General features: G+C 49.5%; 1 protein-coding gene across 1 annotated transcript; it reads left to right on the top strand.

Annotated features, from left to right (window-relative positions):
* The first annotated feature begins 478 nt into the window (after positions 1-478).
* On the top strand, positions 479-11,539 carry suv39h1b (SUV39H1 histone lysine methyltransferase b). Its single transcript, XM_088928911.1, has 6 exons — positions 479-715; positions 2,243-2,388; positions 5,459-6,118; positions 8,403-8,549; positions 9,511-9,640; positions 10,377-11,539. Exons 1-6 carry the CDS (start codon positions 697-699, stop codon positions 10,508-10,510), a joined length of 1,236 nt encoding a protein of 411 aa, XP_088785037.1. The 5' UTR covers positions 479-696; the 3' UTR covers positions 10,511-11,539.
* Positions 11,540-17,960: the final 6,421 nt, after the last annotated feature.

Genomic DNA, 17,960 nt, shown 5'->3' on the forward strand with positions numbered 1-17,960 from the left:
ATAACTAGTTAAGTAAAAAGCCATTATTTACGCTATGCGGTCTAACTGACAGGCACCGTAAGGCATCCCAAATGGTTAAAAATAGAAACATTAGCTAGCCTTGTCTGACAATTGATAAACACGACTTGGCGCAGCTCAGTAACATTCTTTCCATAAAACCGGAAGCGCGCTGCTGATTTGAAACCAACCACCGGACCCACAACTCAGCGCGATCTCCCTCCGTGCGCATGCGTGCCCCTAGCCAATCACCGCGCTCGCTCGCCGCCCTGTCCCCTCCCCCCCGTCTGACGGCGATTGCTCGATGTGGACGCCACTCACGCCCGCGCCGGCCAATCGCTGGGGGCGGTGTGCTTAAATCCCTGACCGTTAACCCCGGCGCAGCGGCGATCTCCCGCCTCTGCGGGGCCTGGCCAATAGGAGGGCGGCTCGCGAGGGCACTCGGCGGCGTGACTGGTGAGCGAGGGCTGCCTGTGCTCTCAGTCAAAAGACGCGGCTCAGTCAAAAGACTCGCTTCCCGATCGCCCCGGTCCGCCGTCGCTTCTTGCCCCTCTCTGGACGTGCCTGGGGGGGAGTGGTGGCGCTCATTGGCTGCGCCGGGTGTCATTTGTGGAGCGCTGTAGCCAGTCGGAGAGCCGTCCGCCGTGTGCGCCCCCTGCCCCTGCCTAAGCAGGCAGATTTTTGGCGGCGGGGAAGAAGATGGCGGAAAATTTGAAAGGTGAGAAAGTTTTCGCGTCGCCCCCCTGCGCGAAAAGGCGGCGGGGGCTCGCCGCCGCTCGGGGGGGGGGGGCTCTCCGGGCCGGGCCGGGCCGTGTCCCCGGCGGGTCCTGTCGGGAGGGGCGGCCGGGCGGCGCTGCGCTCGCGGGGGGGGGGGCAGGGGGTCCCGTTTAAACCCCCCGGCCGGCGGGGACCCCCCCACACCCGGCAGCCTGCTGTGCGGGGAGCCCCCCTCCCCGGGTCCCCCGTCGCGCACAGCCGCCTGCCGGGGAGCAGTCGGTTGCCGTGCAGGAGCTCAGCGGAGGACCGTCCGCGGTCAGGACACGGTCTCGGTGGCTCCGACGCGTCTCTCCCCGGGCTGTGGGGCGACACGGGGGTGCGCGGCGCTCGGCCGATCCGTGGCGCCTGCGGCAGCTCTCGGAGCTCGCTGTCGTCCGTGAAACGGGTTAGGAAGTCGCGGGTGCCGGTGGGGTCCGTTGGGAAACGTCTCCCTGCTCCTGGCGGCAAGAGCCCCAGCTGACTGGCTGCAGCACGGGGGGGCACACGTATCCCTCCCCGTGCCCGGACCCCACCGCTGTCCGCCGCGTAACAGAGCGGAATGAGGCAGCTGAGACCTTCGGTTGCGCTTTAGTCTTTCTGACATTCCTGAATAAAATATTCAGGGGGGGTGAAGCACACCACCACCACATTGCATGGTAGAGTGTTCAGGTTCTCTCTCACTTTTTTAAAATGGAAAAATAAGTTTGGTTGTCCTTGATCATCAGTGTTATTAAGCATGAGATGCTGGTGTGTGCGATTCGGCCCCGGTGCTTCCTTGGCGTCGGGTGCAGTGAGGCCAGGCGGTGACCGTGATGTGGGTGACGCAGGGGCGCAGAAGGTCAGTGCTGCTTATGCCTGGATTTGGGCTTCTCTGTTGATGCTCAGGGCCGCTGTGTCCGCGCTGACCATGAGAAAATAAGCGCAGTGGTTGATCGAAGGTGCTCGAGTCCTGCAGGCAGGATAAATTATTTTCTCAGTCGCACGCAGAGTTGTTGCGTGGCAGGGAAAGACCTTCATTCAGACTCGGCTCTCCTGATTTGAAGCCCTTATTTTTTTCCCCAGAATAAAAGCTCAGTGCTGTCTTGGTTGCTAGGGAAGGTCGCCTTGGCTGCAGACATAGTTCGAGTTTCAGGGGGCTTTAAGGAAGCTCTGACTAATCTTTCCGAGTATTTCTCATAACCTAAACTATAACTCTAGCGAGCAGATTGCCCCTGTGTCTACAGTATCACACGGTGAGGAGTCTAAATTGTGTTTCTGATGAAGGTGTGTTTGCACCTCCAGAGCATCACCGTCTGGAGTTCGGCAGCTGATTAGTCCCTTAAACCTTCCTTCCGAAGGTTTGTGGAAATTCGCTCTGCACTCGTTTGGACGTCCTGTCAGCTGTGAAAGGCACAGCGCCGAGGGCAGTGCTCTTGGGGTGCCCACGCGGGGCCCGGGGGAGGACGTGACGAGCGCCGGGGGCTGACCCGCTGTCCTTGCTCGTGCGCAGGGTGCCGCGTGGCGTGCAAGTCCTCGTGGAGCCAGCTGCAGACCCTGTGCCGGCTGGAGAGGGTGGCCTGCAAGGAGCTGGGCATCACCAAGAAGAACCTCAATGACTTCGAGGTGGAGTACCTGTGCGACTACAGGAAAACGAAGGTGAGTGCCCACGCAGGGGGGTGGTGAGGCCTGCAGAGCGCCCCCTTCAGGCCTGGCTGCCGGCGTGCCTGGCTGGCGGTACTCTGTCTCTGCCCAGGGCGCTGGCCGGTCGGGGATCATGACCCTCTCCAGCCCGAGCTGCGCTGGCACGGACGTGTGCACGATCTCTTCCTCCTGCCTCCTGACACTGCCGTCCCAACGGCCGGAGTTGGCTCTCGGCTGTCCACTGCCCAGGCCTCAGAACCGCTCTGGGCTCGGGGCCCGGGCGGGAACAGCTGCACGCCTTTCTCTGAGGGTGGGGCCGTCGAGCAGACTGTAATTTATGTCTTTACAGCTGTCATTTGTTTTGGCTTTTTTGTGCATTTTGTTTTCAAAGAATACTTGGTGTACTGTTCCCGCTTCACTCCAGATTTAACTGGGCAGCAGATTCCGGGCCGATGTGTCCCTGCAGCTGACAGGGAGCCGAGCCCAGCCTCTGGAAGCAGAGCAGGAGCGGGGAAGCGGGTGGGAGTGGGAGGGCTGTTTGCGCAGGCGCTAGTGACGGTGTCTAGTGGGAACAGCCTGTTAGATCCTGGAACAGCACTGCGGTCTCATTGGTGCCGTTTTATTTTTATTTTAGTCACCCAGGAACAGGACAGACGCGCTCTCCCCGCAGTTTAATTTCTTGACGATGAGCTCGTTTATAAATTGTGAGCGGATGCTCTGATCTGCGATTGTGACCGATTGGGGAAAACAAACCCCAATGAAATAAGGCGAACACTGTGAGCACCAGTTAATACTGCCTTCGTTTTTTTGCCTCGTCTACGTGTTGGTAACAATGACATTTCAAGTTTAATCCTTTGACCTGTTTTCCACCACGTGTATGTTAAGATCCTGATGGACAACTTTGAAATGAGCAAAAAAATAAATTTTGACACGCCACCATCTGCCTGCTCTGAAGCACACTGAGAAATACATTCAGAACTCGCTCAGAGCTTCAAGTATGTCCCCTTAGTGACATTTGCCGATGTCATGTGCAGAGTGTGTTTGTAGGAACACGCGTGTAGTTTTTCCCTTAGTTGGCCCCTGTACGGCTCCGGGGTCAGTTTCTGTCTTGCTTGTGTTGTGTGTGAGTGAGTTTTTTGTGTTATTGAGGTTGCTATGTGGGTCTTGATTGTGTTGCTTGTTGCGTGACCTGCCCTGAGCTGGAGGGTGACTGCTAACGTCCCGACAGCCCTGCCTTATTTAACCCTGTCACTGTCGCTCGTCATTCGAGACGTCAGTCTGGAGGTTCACACCACAGGAGGGTATGACCATAGTGATGTGGGAACCGATGAAAATGGTGGCACTGTGAGCGAATGGGTCTTAGCCATGTGGCTGAGAAGACAGATGAAGGGTTAAAAGTGGCTCCTTTGCTTGATGCTCTCATGCCTGCAAGGCATCAGTCCAGCTTCTCAGCCAGCCCTCCACCAGCAGCCTGCTTTGAGCTACGTCTCTGTGCTTTTGGGAGAAAGTGCCTGATTTCACTTTGACTATAAACAAATCTTTATTCCCTAAGATATCGCAGAAGAACATTCAACAGGTAAAAATTGGCAGAACCTGCACGCTGGACACAATTGCTAAGTTCATCAAGAGTAAGAAGGTACGCTTTTACTTCAGCTGCTTTTTTACCGAGAGAGCTTTAGCGCTGTCCAGGCTATAGGGCACTCGCTGGTCATGTGCACAAGTCTGACAGCAGCAGCGTGGAGCAGTGATCAAGGCTCGGGAGACGACACTGGAGGGTTGTGGGTTTGAAACCCAGGTGGAGCACTGCTGTTGTACCTCTGAAACAGATGCTTTGCTCAGTATGAGTAAAATACGCAGCTGCATAAATGGCTACAATGTAAAATGCTTTAGATAAATGTGTCAGCAAGGTTATAATAGTGAGTAAAATAATAATGGAACAAGTAAAATTTATTCCATGCTTCTTCTGGTGTCACACCCGAAGAAGACTCCATGGACGAAACGTTTCCTTTCTTCTCTTCAGCCAGGAATAAACCTTTACTAGTTCCTTTGCAGCCTATGCATGCTGATGCAGCTCCCTACTTGAACTAAAATAATAATGGGTTTATTAGTAGTAATTCCAGATTAGATTCCAGGTCCACTGTTAAAAGCTGTAAGCTGGGTATCTGCCTCTCTTGCTTGGGAAGAGGACATTCCCCATGCTTAGAGGTTGCGTTTCCATTGCAGAGGAAATTAGCTGCTCCCTGAGGAATCTGGGTACAGGAGGCTGATATATTGTTCTCTGTGCAACACAAGGGCCCGATCCCTCTCTGGGCCCGGCGCCAGGACCTGACCCACCCGATCCCACTCTGGGCCCAGCACCAGGGCCTGACCCGCCCGATCCCGGATTTATGCATTTGTAGAATTGAGAGATATTGGCAAGTTACCACTGAAAGCTAGCAGGCTGATTTATTAAAGAATTTAGACATCATTTATAACGAGTAGGAAACCTTTTTCTTAAAAAAGATTGAAACTGAATTTGTTGAAATAGATTACCAAAAGGTGTGATGCCTCTAAGTAGTGGAATACTTAAGTTCCTGCCTGTGTCAGGTCCCAGAAGTACTTCAGCACCTGGAATCAAAGCTGAAGCTCCGCAGCCGGTCTTTTGGAAGTAGCCTGTGTCTACCCACAGGCCAGTAATCCAACGCTGCCTTGAAAGAGAAGCAGCAAGTAATATCCCACTGTTGCCTGTTACGGGAAATACTTCACAGAAGAGCAGGCGACAGTCTTGTGCAGCTTCAGTGCACACAGCAGCGCTGACAGACTGACAGCAAGGGTTTCCTCTGTACAGCAGAGGCTCATGCGATAGGCGACGGAGGTGTGTTTCACGCTTCACGGATAGGTTTTGTCTTGCTCTTTGAGGTCTGTTACTTCTCCTCTTAACTTCTTGGAGGAGGAAATTAGTTGCTGCAGCTGTTTTTACGAATCTGCTTAAACGTATCTCTTGGCGCAGGCTGCCCTGGGCCAGGCTAGCCGACCGCCGCAGTGCTGAGCCGTGCGTACCTGTCCCCCTTCATTGCCTTGTTCCCCCTCGTCTCCCCCGCCTCAGGAGCAGGAGTTCTTCCTGGTGAAGTGGAAGGGCTACCCGGAGTCGGAGAACAGCTGGGAGCCGCTCAGGAACCTGCGCTGCCTGAAGATCCTCAAGCAGTTCCGCGAGGACATGCAGCGGGAGCTGCGCCGGCGCAAGCTGCGCCGCAGCCCCAAGCGGCTGGACCACAGCGTGGCCTCCTTCCTGGCGCAGAAGGCCAAGCAGCGCCTGCGGCTGCAGCGCTGGGAGGCCGACCTCAACAAGACGCGCCAGCACCGGGGCCGCATCTTCGTGCTCAACGAGGTGGACCTGGACGGGCCGCCCCGGGACTTCACCTACATCAACAACTACAAGGTCGGGGACGGGATCGTGCTCAACGAGGTGGCGGTGGGCTGCGAGTGCGCCGACTGCTTCAACAGCCCCGTGAACGGCTGCTGCGCCGGCACCTCCCTCCACAAGTTCGCCTACAACGACCGGGGCCAGGTGCGCCTGCGGGCCGGCCTGCCCATCTACGAGTGCAACTCGCGCTGCTCCTGCGGGCCCGACTGCCCCAACCGCGTGGTGCAGAAGGGCATCCAGTACGACCTGTGCATCTTCAAGACCGACAACGGGCGCGGCTGGGGCGTGCGCACCATGGAGCGCATCAGGAAGCACAGCTTCGTCATGGAGTACGTGGGGGAGGTACGTCCGGCGGGGGGGGGGCGGCGCAGGCTGCGCTGCGGGGTGCCTGTGCCTCTGCCTGCTCCTCGGTGTGTGCTCAGCTCGCACAGCGCCAAGGGCCGCCCAGGGACCAAAGCTTTAAAGATTAGCCTGTTGGTTTCTCGAACCCTCGGTGCCGCCGTTGTGCAGTGCTCAGCCAGACTTGCTGTTTGGAAGGATGTGTGCTGTGTAGCTGTCCCGGGCATCTCTGTTCAGTAGCAAGAAAGCCTCTGCAGAGATTTCCGGAGCTGTGCAGTGGGGAGGCAGGGGTGTGCCGGCAGTACCTGAGGCCCATTGGTAAAGAGTTCAATACAGAACACAAAACCCTCTGTGACACTGATGTAGCTCAAACACCACCTCCTTGCCTTCCTCTGGGTCCTTGCCAGATCGTTTGCCTCCCCCTGCCAGTATTTGGCTTTCAGTAATAGACTCTAAAACGGTGTTTCAATAAGATGGATCCCAGGCATATGAAAATAAGCATCTGTAGGAAAGTAGTTTGAATTTCCAGGTTTCTCTTGCTGTGCACCTGCGGAATAATTAACCTTCTGCTTGAGCGTCGGCGTCATGCCTTGCTGAATGTACAATTGTGAGGCCCTGGGTCCACCAGGGCTGGTGTCTGGGAAGTGCTGCTCTTCCCGCTGTCTCGGGTACATCCTCTCCGCATTCACCACAGTGTGGCAGGGATCTGCACCGGACAGAATCCCCAGAATTCTTATGGTCTTATGAGATGGAAAAAAACGGTCTCTGTTAGATGAAGTATGTGTTTGAGAAAAGTGGGGAACATTCAGATGATGGCAGAGAATATTTTTTATTCAGGTGTTCCCCAAAGCAGAACTGGATAACACCTTGGGCTAAGGAAAGGCAAAGATGTACAGTATGTTACACAGTAGGATGATAGTAGCAGACGTTTTACAGGTGCTAGAAGTACTGAGGACAGATCCTGTTAGTTAACTGTCACTCAGTGTTAATTGTTAATGAAAGTCACTCAAGGCAGGAGACTGGACTATTGACTGGAGAGCTGCTCATATAGCACTCGCCCATAAAAAGGTGGACAAACCCCAATCAAGTAATAAACCGTTAAGTCTTACATCTGCTACGAGGAAGGCTCTGACAACAATAACTACACCTGAAATATAGGGTTACCTGCATGGCAGTAAGATCCCAGTGGGGAGAGAGCATGGATTCAAAAGAGTTGCTGTACTTCAGAGTTCCTTGAACAAACAACGGCAGGAATAAATACAAACCGCATGCGAGTTGGCACATCTTGATAATGTAGGGAAGCGATAAAAAGGCAGTTTTAAGGTGTATAGTAAAATTTAAGAAAATAATATTTTTTTAAAAAGTGTACAATTTATCATTAAGGTATCTTGCAATTGGGTGATTTAAAAACCCTCATTTTGAATTTGTTCAGTTTGGGCCAAGATCGCTTTGACTTAGTTCAGAGTAGAGACTCTGAGTGCTGGTACAGGCTGAAGGAAGGTCTTGCGCTGACTGGCTCTCTTGAGCCCTGAACCCTGAAAATGAACGGGGATCTGTTTCAGGCAAGGGCTTTGGAGTCTATTGTACTGGTATAAATAGTGGAACATGAACCAGAGGTCACAAGTGAAAACATGAATGATTGCGATTCTCAGATCAGTTGGCTACTACCCACGACGTGGTTTATACACTGAGTGGCCTCCTGTCGTTTATGAGCACAGGTTTTGCACAGATATTCACATAATCATGCTCTTCTTTGCATGTGTGTTTTCCATGGGTTTGCGCAGCTGTTATGTAATGCTCTGTGAATTCTGTGGTTTCTGTGATGATAGTGAACCAGACCTTCTGGTTTTCCAGCACTTTGCCACATTTCTATAGCAGTTCAGCATGGAGGTCTTAAAAAATGGTGCTGCCTCGCTGAGCTGGGGGTCCTGTGCTCAGTTCCAGACCTGCAGTGCTGTCTGTGTGTTCACGTGGGTTTCCTCCCGCAGTCCAAGAACATACCGATAGGTTAATTGGCTTCTGGGATGACTGGCCCTGGTGTGCGAGTGTGCCCCGACGTGTACCATGCCTGTTCTGACTGTACCGTGCCTTGTGCCTGTTGCTTGCAGGGATGTGCTCTGGCTCCGGCCTGAACTGGATGATTAGAAAATGGATGGATATTGGTACATTACCCATTTAATCCATATAGACTAAATCAAATGATGAATGCATCTTTCAGTCATGATGTATACAAGACATGCCTTCCACTTTGTGATGAGTGTTAACTGGTCCGTCCCTCCTGTCTCAGATTATCACATCCGAGGAGGCAGAAAGAAGGGGACACATCTACGACCGGCAGGGCGCCACCTACCTCTTCGACCTGGACTATGTGGAAGACGTGTACACTGTCGACGCAGCCCACCATGGCAACATCTCACACTTCGTCAACCACAGCGTGAGTGGCGGGGGGCCTCTGCGGGCCCCAGCTGCCTTAACTAGCCAAACCTGGAGTCTGAGACTGACAGTGCCGTTCCCCGTTGGGGGTTCCCAGTCTGCAGTAGCTCTGGGTGTAGGAGCTGTCTTGGTGACCCCGGTCTGCAGTGGCTCTGGGTGTAGGAGCTGTCTTGGTGACCCCGGTCTGCAGTGGCTCTGGGTGTAGGAGCTGTCTTGGTGACCCCAGTCTGCAGTGGCTCTGGGTGTAGGAGCTGTCTTGGTGACCCCGGTCTGCAGTGGCTCTGTGGTTTCAGTTTGAGACGTGCCAGAAGCCTGTGAGATGCAATGTTTTCTCTTCTCCTGGTCAGGATGAGCTCTGCTGTGCGCAGTGAGATTTTCAGTCACAAGTGGGTTGAATGTTCATGTTTTGTGGGGAAGTACGCACAGCTCTCTCTTGTCAATTCTAGTTCAAGTGACCTAGTTGGGGGCTGCTTTTATTAACAGCTGGCAGTTCTGTATTGAGGTGGTTTAGGAAGAAAAGATTGTCATGCAGATTGGAAGGAGTGCTTTGGAATATTAACTGAAGATATCCAACTAGCAACTATGAAAATGAAACTATGAAAGAGATATGTTTGCATACCTCATGGGTATCTTGCATGCGCACTTCTTGGAACAAATGGGATTTTGGGAGTTTTTCGGTCTGTACTCAGAAATTATTAAGAACCATATTTGACTCTTTTACTATCTGTTACATCAACCTGTATGTAGGCTGTTCGCCCTGACATAGTAGTAAAGCTGTAGTGAAGCAGAAGCTGCCTGGCTCTAAACCTGAACTGTTTTTCTTAGTAGTTCATATTAACGAATAGCAGAGCAAAGGTCAAAGCTATAGCATGCTGACCAGTTAGCCTGTGGCTTGTGGGCGAGCTCCGAGTGGGCCGAGACCCTCCAGGACTGACTGGCTGTCGTGTTCTGTCTCCTGGCAGTGTAACCCCAACCTGCAGGTGTACAACGTGTTCATCAACAACCTGGACGAGCGCCTGCCCCGGATAGCCTTCTTCGCGACGCGCACGATCCGGCCAGGGGAGGAGCTGACCTTTGACTACAACATGCAGAGTAAGGGCAGCCGGCAGCGCTTCTCCTGTAACCCAGGGGCCAGGCAGCAGTGCCTTCCCCTCAGAACGTGGGTGTGGCCGAGAGGGCTCCGGCGCACGTGGTCTGCGGTGGTTTTCAGAAAGACTAAATTCAGCGTCGGCGCTGTCAGACATGCTTTATGTGGTCGCAGACAGCTCGTTTGTTTGGGTTGTTCACCTTTGTGCTTCCCAGCTGCCTGCCAGCATGTAATGGAGTCCTCTGTGGCAGCCCTCTTTCTCCGTGAAGGAGGCCAAGACAGTGGGAGCATCGGTTCATTCCGCCTTCCTCTTTGAACATCTGGACATATCTATTCCCTCTGGCTGCATCACTGACCCTAAAAAAATAAAAATTCAATTTTTATAGATTGAACATTTCAATATAATTACCATTTTCGATTAAATGTGCAAGAAGGACCCTAGGCCGGTAGTTCTGTATTTCGTGAGGGCTTTCTGCCTTAAATCAGCAGTGAAGTGCTCTTCCATATCAGCTAATCTGCTTTCAGAGCAATCAAAGCAGTTCTGTAGTTCTTAAACTACAGATATTCCATTACTCTTTAGGATCTAATCGCATACTGCTCTCCTCTTCCTAGATCCTCAGATTAATACAGGAAAATTTGGTGCTCAAGGGCTGTCCAAGTTTCTGCTTTGAATCAATTTGCGTGTTCGAGCTGTTTTTTTTCCCTCAGAAATTTAATGACTGATTCTTCAAATGTTTGCAGTTGATCCTGTGGATGCTGAAAGCACCAAAATGGATTCCAATTTCGGCCTGGCTGGGATGACGGGATCGCCCAAGAAGCGGGTTCGAGTGGAGTGCAAGTGCGGGGTGGAGACCTGTCGAAAGTATTTATTTTAATGGAGGACGGAGGTGACTTCTCTTAAAGGCGGCCAAATTTTATTGGAGGACGCACTTTGTACAGTTTGTCCTGTTTTATTGTTTTAGCCTCAGTTCTCTTTTTATATGTTTGTTTATTTCCTGGGAAATAATCCTGTAAAACTGAACGGGGGTCCTAACATTCCCCTTCAGCAGGGTTTAAGTGAAGCAAACACTTTCTTTTGTAAAAGTGTACATTGGAAAATAGGCTTTATTTTTTTATTTTTCGTAGTTTTTCATCTTTGAAAGGCTTTATGCAATGAAAAGCTTGTTTGTTAAAGCTGGTAACTGTGTAATTTATCCAGTAGACCTCTACTGTTCGTTTTTTTAGCTAAGGCAGTCTTCAGCTGTTCAAAGGGAAAGTAGTAACATCGTAAATAGAAATGTGTTGTGAATAAAGTTCACAGTCTAGAAGGAGGAGTTGACATCTGTATGTTCCCATCATTCCCCGTTCTCTTCATTGCATGTCCTGGCGTTTGCCAAGTCTGCGTAGAGTAGGTTTTCTGATAGGCTAGTGACAGGGTCTCAGCCTGCAGGATCATACCTGCGGCCTGGTCTCTTTGTTGTCCTGCAGAACATCGCAGGGGCTTCCAAGCCAATGTGTCGCACTAAAACTACACGAACTGCCAAATCAGGCACCAGGAGCTCCTGGTCTTAGCACTCTTTGCCACTTAACCACACAGGCACACACAACAATGTCATCACAAGTGCATTAACACAAACGCGTGGACCAGCTGTCTTGATCACACCTGGGAGGCACTCCACAGAAGTCTCATTTCCCCTTAAGGGGGTGCATGTTACACCTGTTGGAGTCATTTGTGACGCATACCTTTGAGGAGTTGATTGTTCTAGGATTGTCTTCCCTGGTAACACTGATAAAAAAAAACCTGTACAAACATACAGGATACAGAGTCAACGGTATGTATTCAGGTTTCTGAAAACTGAACAACAGGATGTGATGTGGGGAAAGATGTCAGTGCCGCACGTGTCTCAGAGCACACTGCAAAATCAGTGGGCACAGTGATGACTTTGCTTTGATTCCTGTGTGTGCCACCTCATTCTGAACAGAAGCTGGCCTTGATGGAGAAGTTGGTGCCAGGGACAACGATAATCCAAGTGGCACTAGCAGCAGAGAATCACTCTGCAGCAAATGTGGGCTGCTCACCAACACTAAGCTTCTTGGGCAAATCCTTGCTGTAAGTTAATAACCTCTCTGGCAAGCTTAGAAAGACCGCTTTGAAGAAGTGTTAGTCCTTGTTTTTTGAATATATTGCTCTTATGATGAGGCTGTATGAAATCGGCCTATCTGCAAAAAAATGGTTTTCTCAACCGAAAATTATATTTTGAGAATGAACCCAAAAGGGCCTTGCTTTGGGAGAGCAGGTCATGTATCTGATGATGAGGACTCGCTTCAAGGAGGTGGTGGAAGAAAACTACATAGCTGGCCAAGGCAGCGTTTCGGTCTCTGGCGTTGAGTACAGAAGCTGTGAGAAATGATAGCGGGATCTCACTGATAGTTACTCCTGTGTGCCCGTGTATGTGAAGCTCATCCGTTTGTCAGTTTGGTGCTGTTGTGTATATTCAGGTACTAACTCAAGCATCTCCCCTGTTTGAAATACTAATTCAAAGATTTTAGAACAAACCCTGTCTTGTAAACTGTACTTAGTCAGCTGTGCCCGTTTGTGTTTGCTGATCACTCATTCATCCTAGTGATTTGTGGTTATGATGACTGAACGAGTTAACTGTGAGACAGGGTGGCAGCAGTCTTGTTGTTAGGAGTGCAGACTGCACGGTGGGCTCGCTTTGCACATCTGTGTCATTCTGCACCAGGTCGGGTGAATGGATATCTTTGCAGGACAGAAAAATTTCTTAAAAACCGGGCTGCTGATATCTTAAAAAAACACGAAAGTAGTCATTCGGTATTTTGAGTGTACTGTGGGGCTTCTGTGCCGCACAGGAGCGGAAGAAAATGTTGACAGTTATCCCTCTTAATCCCCTTCTGTGTAAGTCTCCTAGTGAGCTTATATTGGATGTTACCTCATTACCTTCCTTAGTTTGACATGGACGTTTTTAATCCAGGGACAGTTCAGAAAATGTAACATAGTTTTACAGTGGTGTAGGGCTTGAGGTGAGAGAGTGTTAACTCGCTACTTTCCCTTTAAACATCTCCCTCAATTTTACATCTGGCAGTGTGTGTACAGTTTTATGTATAGTCCATTAATTAAAAGTTGTTTTAGATAGGTGTATACCGAGTATAAAAAACATCACTCATAACAGCAGTGAATTCATTGTTGCTACCAGATGGATTGTCTTTTTTTTTTTTGTAGCAGGTGCACTGGTAGATTTTTTTAACAGACGTGATGTAGACATGCCTATGAACATCTGTCATGAACAGGAGGTCTTCTGTGGAAGTCAAAGGCTAGGAGTGTGTGTGGCCACCCTTGGAGATAACCCAAGCTGCACATCTGTGCCTTGTGCTCCGCACCAGGTTGCGGATGCTGTCAGAAGGGAATCCCACCCTTTCCCAGGACTGGGACAAGCATGTGCCGGAGCACAGGACCCCGAGTGCCACACCTTGTCTCAGCTCATTGTACTGATGTTCAAGGAGGAGCAAGCAGAGCATCCTTACGTAAGTGAGGCCCTGTGTTGTCCTACTGGAATGCCCTCACATCAGCGGAAAAGGCAGCAAGTTATCCCAGAATTTGAGCTGTGTAGCCCTGTGCAGTCAGGTTGCCATCCGTTTCCACAAGTCTAGTTGCAAAGGACTCCACCCTCCTGCCCCAGACCCTCCCTCATCGGTCGGTTGTGCACGACAGTTTATCTCTCTGCAACTCTGTGCTCACTGGTGATCACCAGGGGACGACACAGCGCCTTGATTCATCGCTATAGAGCATCTGGCTCCGCTGCAGACGAGTCCACCCTCCAATACGCCCATGTCACCATGTTCTCTTGGTCAGCCAGTTCCGTTGGTTCCTTTTGTTTTTCTTTGATTTTCACCAGGCCTGACATTTCAACAGTGAAATGCATCATCGCCTGAGTTACCAGCTTTCTCGCTAATGGGGTCAGTGCTGAGGCCACAGTCAGCACTGCTCGGGTGTGTCGAGATCAGTCATCAATTCATCCAGCTCATGCCAAAATTATTTAAACCCTATTTAAAACTGCTCTAGTTTTCCCAAAAACTTACATGCATAAAGAGTGATGTTTCATTTGATGCTAGGTACCTTGAGGAGTGCGCAGAGTGTTTTCCAGCAAAACCGGGGGAAAAACTTGCCAGAAATGGTGTCTTAATGTTTTTATGTCCGTTGGAAAAATAGGACTTCCGTCTTGTCTTCTTAAACCGTTTTTTAAAAGAGAAATTTTAAAATAGTTGGAGATATTTAAAGGGATTGTGCCAAATAACTACCGCTAAGTTTGATTCCTGGAAACGTTTACTTGAATCTTTGTATTCGTTTTTCTGAAATATTGAGATCTAGGTGCTGTAAATTGGTTGTAGACGATAGAATGTTTCTTTGTAAGGGCATGAAAAAGTTACTTTATTGCAGGCTGGGTGGTCATGCACAGTGTGCAGCGTATAAGTTTATTTTTTCATGTATGGGAACTGTTGTGGATTTGGGGATCAGTCTTGGATCCAGCACCGTTGTATTCTAAGCTCCGGTCCTGTCGGAGTTTCTTACGGGACGTATTCTCTCAAGGCCGGCACTCCCTGCCACCTAGGAAATCTTGGAATCTTTAGCCCTGGCCTGAATTTCCCCGTCTCCAGTCCGTGTGGTAGGGAAGACTTCTCGGGGAGCTGTCTCAAGTGGAGGTCCACGGTCCATTTCTTTGGCAGTGGAAAGCTGCAGTGTGCCTCCTGCTGTCTGTTCCTGCTCAGGCCTGCACTGTAGCTGAGCGGAGGAAGACTGCAGAGCAGGTCGCTCTTTCAGGCAGCACACCGCTCGCTGTGGTTTTGCATGATCTCTTCACTGCTGGCTTCAGCTGTCACACCAGTGTCTCCGCAGGTGTATTCTGAAAGCTTTTTTCAAAACGCGATCCAGATTGTTTGGGAGGGAGAAAGTACTTTCTTTTGAAATGTTTTTTTTTTTGTTCGTTGGTTTTGGTAAATTCCATTTCCTCAAGGATAGCAGCTGTGAAATGTGAATTAATCCATCTATATGCTTTAAATGTTTTTAATGTTTGAGAAAGTAATCATTTTAGTTTTTTTTATTAATTGCTTTTCGTGCTTCTTATGTAATCTTAAACCAGTTACAAGAGTATTGTTTGGCAGTGGAGCACTGCTTAAATGGATCTCAATCTCACTTTTTGGAAGATGTAGGATCTTGGATGTGGGAGGAGGCCCAGGAACTTGATTGTGTCTTTTGTGACATTAAAATACTACCAGATGATGAAATCGCACAATCAGACAAGCACAGTCTTGAGTATAAAATATGCATCTTTAGTTTACTTTAACATCTGGAAAAGCTGCTTTTCTTCTGCTTTAAAATATCACTTTCATTTTCACCAGCATTAAATTAATCAAAAGAACATTTACAGTACCTCCACCCCCACCAAAACAGTCTAACATTCCTTTTCCAGTCAGCATGCAGCAAACCAGATTAGAAAAGGGTGTTTTATCCTTTTCTAAGAAAAAGCATGGCATCCACCCATCCAAGGTCATTCTGCTTGTCCTGGTGCGGGTCGTGGGCTGACAGGAGGTGGGTTGTGAATTCAATTTGTGTGCCCCACTGAAAAGAGAGTTGCATGCCTTTTGTAGTTCTAGTTTTAAGTGATTGAGAAAATCACCACATAAGGTTATTGTAATCCTTTGTCTTTAACGTGTTTCAGCCTGTCCAGACTTGACAGTTTTTATTGTAAGGGTTCCATTTAACAGCCTGTAAATTCTGTGTTCAGATGCAAAACCACCATGGAGTAATATCCTAACTTACCTGGCATAGCTCCTGTTATCTCACTGTGGTCTTGAAAAAATCCTCTAGATTGTGGTCTTTGTTTATACGGGGGAAAAAATAGAGACGCCTTTCTGCTGCTCCTACCTTATGTTTTACTCTGAGCATTGCTGCAGTGACATCTCGGTGTCAGTCTGGCATCTTGGTTGTACTTTATGCACAAAGGATAGAACTCAGTGCTACAATCTTGCAAGGATGTGACCCCCGAGTATTCAGAAATGTTGTTGATCTGAAGTGTACTCCATTTTTGAAAAGCATCATGTTTTTTTATTTTAAAATTATGCATTTTGTAAAAAAATAAGTTGTAAATAAAAATCTATTGTATAATTCTGTTGGAGAAAAATGCTGCATGTTCTCGTTTTCCTTTCTGTGTGCCCTGGCTACAGGGGTAGTGGAGACCTCTGCTGTGATTACTGATTGCATTATGAATACTACTGGGGCGTTGGGGTCATCGCCTGGCCGATGGCCAGGACCTCCTCCAACACCCTGCCTGCCCCTAGGGCTCTTGAGAGGCTCGGCCAAGCAGAGACTTGCCCTCTGAGAGCAAGCTGAGCTCCGTGGACCCGATGTCACGGGTTCGAGCCTGGGTTGAGTCATTAGCCGACTAGGCAGAACACCATTATGGCAGGGCTGGGGTTTCCAGCACACTGCAGGACCTGTGGCTGGCTGGGCGTCATGGTGCGCCCCTCCACCAGCAGGCGCTGTGGAGCTCACGGTGTGTTGAACGACGGAGGCTGCAAGAGTCTGGACTGTCTGGGTACCTTATAAAAATAATTCATTCCCAATGGTAGAAACACATCTGGTTATGCATTGCAAACACATTTTGAGAGGGAGATGTTTTTTGCTTAATTCACAAGTTTAGTACTTCAAAAAGTAAGCAATATATGGGGTCTTAAATCATAGAAATGATAACCCTAAAAGAGGAAGTTAGTGAGAAAGTGAAAGTATTAAGTGTAAGATATAATGGTGTGCAAGGGATGATCAGCCAATCGTTAAAGAATCCGTTACACTCCTGGAAAGGGAAGACATTCTAACTCCAGTGTCCTGATTAAGTCTTTCCTTCTTTGTAGCTGGTTTTGCTGCTCTGTGCTTTAGATGCACTCTTGCTTGTTTGATTGCTGATGCCTTATTCATCCTAGGATCTCATCCCAGGGAATCGGCTTCATCCCCGCGGCCGGGCAGCTTCCTTTGCCTCGCTGAGGCTGCCGCCCGCCAGCCACGTGCCACAGTCAGTGTGCAGGAGCTGGCAGGGCTCCGTGCTCAGACCTGCAAGACCGGGGGTTCGAATACTGAATCGGACTCGGAACTGTGCTTCGCTCTGACGGCTCCAGTGAAATATCCCCGTATCTATTGATTGATGCAACTCTAACTTAATTTTAAAAATTAACCAAAATTAACACACAACAAAGAGTAAGTAAAGAGCATATGATCTCAAAAGAGATTTTGGACCTTTCTGGGCCCTGAAGGACACTGCAAGGAAGAAATTCACTCCATCAGAATCTCCATGTTGAACTAAGTGGCCCTGGAAAAAGATTGTCGAGTCACACGTTGGAGCTGCTGTTTGGCTCCTGGTTCTGCTTGTATGGAGGCACATGTACCGTGCTTAGAGTTGCTCAGGTATGAGCAAAGTGCAAGTCCAGCTCCCCAGGCTAACAATTTGACCACCGAATGATTTGTAGGGTTTTTCAATTTAATGTTACAAATAGCAATATTAGCACTCAAAGTCTGCTGTTCATGCAGCTCAGGCAGCCCGAAATTAGACCCATGACACAGCTGCTGGCCCGTTAGTCGGTGCACGTTAACCTAAAGCTTGTTGTATGTTTAAATGGCACAATCTGGGGCTGATGTCCCATAGCTGCCAACTGCTCAGTCAGGGCGAATGAGGGCCTTTCAGGTTGTCTATTGAGAAGCAGAAGTGTTGCCTCAACCCAGCCACTGAGCTGATTTTGTATCCTAATTCAAGCAAACTGCAGTATTGTGCAGCGATACTCCCGAATGAGAAGAATGGTTTTGTTACCCATTCCCCAGCTCTTGCTTTTCTATTCTGTGATTTTCATCATTGCCCTTGTGCTCTTTGCTGCCTGTTGTTGCTCTCTGTAATTACATATTTACTGCCCTCTTACCGTTTTACTCATGTAGAGTTGAAACATCACTTCTGCAACAGGCGCGGTGTCGAAGATTGTTGCTGAACAGCACAAATAAACTTGAGCAGTTTATTTGCGTTACAGCCTGTGTTAATGCTGGCTGGGGGTCTATGGCTTGACTTACTTTGCTCCAGGAAGACTCCAGTGGTGCGTGCAGCGCCACCTGCCTGTGGCGTCTGGAAGCACATCTCGCCACCGAACGGGAAGTGTAAGAGAGGAGGTGGGGCAAGCAGGCGCAGTGCTCGAGAGATGAGAAGATAGTGTGTGGTCATTGCCTTTCTTCTTATCTCCAGCATTAAAGGCAGAGGTTTCTGAAATGTGTCTCAGAAATCCGATACAGTGGAGATG

This window comes from Atractosteus spatula, chromosome 2, assembly GCF_055471065.1.
Source record: "Atractosteus spatula isolate fAtrSpa1 chromosome 2, fAtrSpa1.hap1, whole genome shotgun sequence".
In the NCBI taxonomy this organism is placed as follows: domain Eukaryota; kingdom Metazoa; phylum Chordata; class Actinopteri; order Semionotiformes; family Lepisosteidae; genus Atractosteus; species Atractosteus spatula.

Bases quoted from the DNA above. Each gene is read 5' to 3' on its own strand.
- suv39h1b (XM_088928911.1), top strand. The intron at 2,389-5,458 runs GTGAGTGCCCAC...CCCCCGCCTCAG, and splicing joins GCGACTACAGGAAAACGAAG to GAGCAGGAGTTCTTCCTGGT. The intron at 9,641-10,376 runs GTAAGGGCAGCC...AAATGTTTGCAG, and splicing joins CTTTGACTACAACATGCAGA to TTGATCCTGTGGATGCTGAA.